The 3860-nt window shown below is 36.5% G+C and overlaps 1 protein-coding gene across 1 annotated transcript in view; it reads right to left on the reverse strand.

Moving 5' to 3' along the window:
* IMPG1 (interphotoreceptor matrix proteoglycan 1) overlaps positions 1-2033 on the reverse strand; it is a gene marked incomplete at its 3' end in the record, with an annotated part of 53480 nt that extends 51447 nt beyond the window's left edge. Inside the window, exon 1 of the mRNA XM_009878811.1 lies at positions 1967-2033. Coding sequence (XP_009877113.1) covers positions 1967-2033 — 67 coding nt within the window. The remainder of the gene's footprint in view (positions 1-1966) is intronic.
* Positions 2034-3860: the final 1827 nt, after the last annotated feature.

The following is a 3860-nucleotide window of genomic DNA, read 5'->3' on the forward strand; positions in this document are numbered from 1 at the left end:
TCCTGCTGTGGTAAAGAAATTTCTTAACACAAGCATTAAGTCTTCTTGCGAGGAGCAGCTGAGGGAACTGGGATTGTTTAGTCTGGAGAAAGGAAGGCTCTCTACAACTACCTTGAAGAAGGTTGTAATGAGTTGGGGTCAGGCTCTTCTCCCAGGTAATGAGCGATAGGACGAGAAGAAATGGCCTCAAATTGTGCTGGACAAGGTTTAGATTGGGTATTAGGAAATATTTTATCACCAAAATGGTTGTTAAGCATTGGAATAAGCTGTCCAGGGATGTGGCTGAGTCTGCAAATCTAGAGGTATTTAATAGATGTGTCAATGTGATGCTCAGATGAGATGTTATAGTGGTGGACCTGGTACTGCTAGGTTAATAGTTGGACTGGATGATCTTAAAGGTCTGTGAAGTTTATTATTGGTCACTGTTTCCTGAGTGTTGGTAAACATGCTATGCACCAAGTCTTCTACTACATCTGTTAGGGAGGTAATTTTGCCGTAGTCTTTCATGGGAAACATAGTGTAACATACAATTACAATTTGGTATGGGTGAAATTGTGTGACCCTACTTTTTACATTTTAAATTTCTCCATTCATAATTGTAAATATGGACTGTAATGATACTGTCAACCATACTCAAGTTACCTGGAATTCATTCTATCTATTTCTATCACAGAATATTCAACAGAAATACAATAGCAGTGCATTTTGGAGTAACTGTTCTTCTTGTCAGACATGAACTATCACTAGTTGTCTCATTTTTTTTGCCACATTTCCTAAATATCGTTAATGATTAAATGATGTTATTTACAAAGAATTATAAAGAAAAATCAAAGAGCAACAGAATATAAATCTAGTGTTAACTAATACATCACTTTTTCCCAATAATTTTTTCAGTACTGTAATTGTCCACTAGAAGATTTACATCATTTCAGTGAGATAAAATAACTGTGTTCTTTGTTTCGTAAAGAAAATATGTGCAAATAAATGCAAAACAAAAAAAAATAAAATTTTCCAAGTCATATTGACAACAGACTTCGTTTCACATTGTCTTTAACAAATATTTAAATACCATTGAGGAGACTTCTCTTTTATCATGTCATATCCTTTGCATTTAATTAACATGCCTGAGATTGACATAAAATAAGAGGTCATTGACTTGGACGAGCATAAAGCAGTTGTAATATTGGCTTTTAATTCAATTAGAGAAATATCAAAGCATAGATGGAATAGTTAGTAAGAAACCTACCCCAAAATTAAACAGCTTTTTCAAAGCTCTAAATCTACTGAACGTGGAACTGAACAGGGGAAAATCACATCACCATCTCTTCTTTTGTGCTGATGAAGAAACTTCATAGTTGCTGTGATTGTGTCAATGTTTTTAAAAGAAGAAATAGCTAGCTGTTGTGCTAAGTACAGAGGAGCTATCTGCAGTCCTATTTTCTTTTGAATAATTTTACAATTATTACAGTAATACTTATGAGTATTGACATTTTTTTTTAATATTTGCCAGTATGGTTTATTCCTCCAGAATTTGTATATCAAATTTTTTTGAAGTTGTTTCTGGTGATGGCTAGTTAATACAAAGATATATACTTCACTACTTTCTCTTCAAGGATGACAGACCATCTTTAACAATGTCAACACCTAGATGTTATTTCAGCTATTTTGCCCCTTCCATATATTGTTTTGAAATTATTTTGTTTCATAACAGAACATATGCAGGTAACTCAAAACTAAATGGCATCTCTTAAAGAGATTGTAAAGCCTGGGAAATACACATAAGAAATATTGCTGTTTCCATTTCCACTTTTACAGTAGTGTCAGTAACTGTACTCTCTAGCTGAATTGCCAAAACACCGGGTTCCAAACAAGAATTCTACAGTGTGAAAACACCTTGAACTTTTCATTTATTTTTTTTCAACATATGCAATGTAAAATCATATCAGCCTTTAATATATGAACTTACCTCTGCTTCCCTGAACTTGGAGAGCAAGGCAAATGATCAAAAATATTAATCCAGTTTTCAAATGCATGCTGTTCATTGATCATTCACAGTTTTCAAGATCAATCATGCAGGAAATAAGAATATTTATATCACGTAGAAGAATTTTGCTTTCTTAAAGAACTAAAATCCCCAAACGTCTTCCCTCTTATTATTTTTCAGGTGTCCACAGCCTTGGACTGCATTGAATTGCAACTAGGCAAAAAGTGCAACAGGTGCCAGAATGCAAGAGCTGGACAAACCCCTCCAAAGCACACACTCCTAGCCTGGGGGACTGGAGTGGTAAGACAAGAGTGACGAAGTTTTAAAAAAAAGCAGTGTCTGTTTCTGGAATAATCTGTTTATCTGCTGCTCAGACATAATCCCTCTTATGGTCCAGCTGGAAGAGCTTTCTTCATCTTATTAACCTTCTGGAGCAGCATCTGTCAACCCCAGAAGACTTCAGCAGCACCATGATAAACAATAGAAGTCTCTTCTAGTGCCCATTGCCTTCAAGCATTGATCCTTTGGGCATTCTGGAGGTACAGCATATGAACAGAGGCAAAGTCATAGGGAGACTTATTTGTGCTGTTTCAAAGCAGTGATCGTAAAACCCAGGGAATTTTCTCTGAAGAGGAAGAGAGCTTTTTCTGGAAGAACGGACTATGCCCAGCTTTTCCACCACATACGTCTTGGAAGCCTCTCTCCCTCCTCATAGCAAAAGGTTGCTGTTGTGATATTCCTCTCAGAGCAGTGACAATGATGTCCTGTGACAGCAATGAAATGATGACTCAGCAGTAAACTACAGCAGTGTTCAAGGCTGGCACAATCTGATGCCAAACTGAGAGTGGGGGAGGGAAGGTGCTGCATGGAGGAAGAATAAGTGGTGAGAAATGCTGTTTCAAGCACATAGCTATAACCAGGCCAAGAACTGGCAGTTAGGGAATACACTTTTCAAACAGCTCTGTTCCAGTTTCCCAAATAACTACTCCAGTAACGTATTTGGCATGTGTAAGTGTTCCATACTCACTTTTTATTCTCCACAATGTTTTTTACTGTTGCATTACACATAAAAAAGCTACCAGGTGGGCATTTGTAATGTCTTCCTCAGAGATTTTTGTGCAACTGTGCTTTAACATAGGAAGTACCTAGACTGGCAGCAAGAATGTCTAAGTACAAGTTACTTTAAGAACAACCTTTGTTTGAACCCAATCAGTATTCTATTTTTACTGAGGATTTAAACAATGGTAACCTCCCTCCCTTCCCAAGATTGCCTAATTTTAACTACTCAGACCAGCTAGAATAGAGACTGGACTGGGACCAGACAAGATCTATTCTTTTATTTTCACAGACTTTTTCTGATTTTCAGTGCTCATTTTAATGCTTTAAGTATATTGTTTCATGAACATTGCTTTATTGTTCTCACAAAACAAAGTAAGAATACCATGCCAAGAGCACAATGAAAAGCATCAGTGGAGATGATCAGGATTTCTACTGGAGAATATCTGAGTATTACATAAGGATCATTCTTTAGCAGCACCAATATTTGTCTTTACATATTTTATATATCATAATCACCTGGTGTATATTGTAGTCACATAAGTACTACTTCTATGAAATAGATAAGCTTTAGCAAGTATTCCTAAGCATGTTATAGTTGAAAGGTGAAGTCTGCCCCAATTATCCTATTTTTAGTTGCTTCAGCCCTCAGTCTGCAACAATTGGAAGCATAGAAAAATTTTCTAAAGATGGTGGAATCCACTGTTTCTGGTGACATCCGAAAGTGTGAGGCTGGCGAAAGTCAGATTATTTTCTCAGAGCACCCTATGTACCTACAGAATTTGGTAGGAATGTGATCCTTTAATTCCATTAGGAATCT

Source organism: Apaloderma vittatum, unplaced genomic scaffold, assembly GCF_000703405.1.
Source record: "Apaloderma vittatum isolate BGI_N311 unplaced genomic scaffold, ASM70340v1 scaffold3891, whole genome shotgun sequence".
Lineage (NCBI taxonomy): Eukaryota > Metazoa > Chordata > Aves > Trogoniformes > Trogonidae > Apaloderma > Apaloderma vittatum.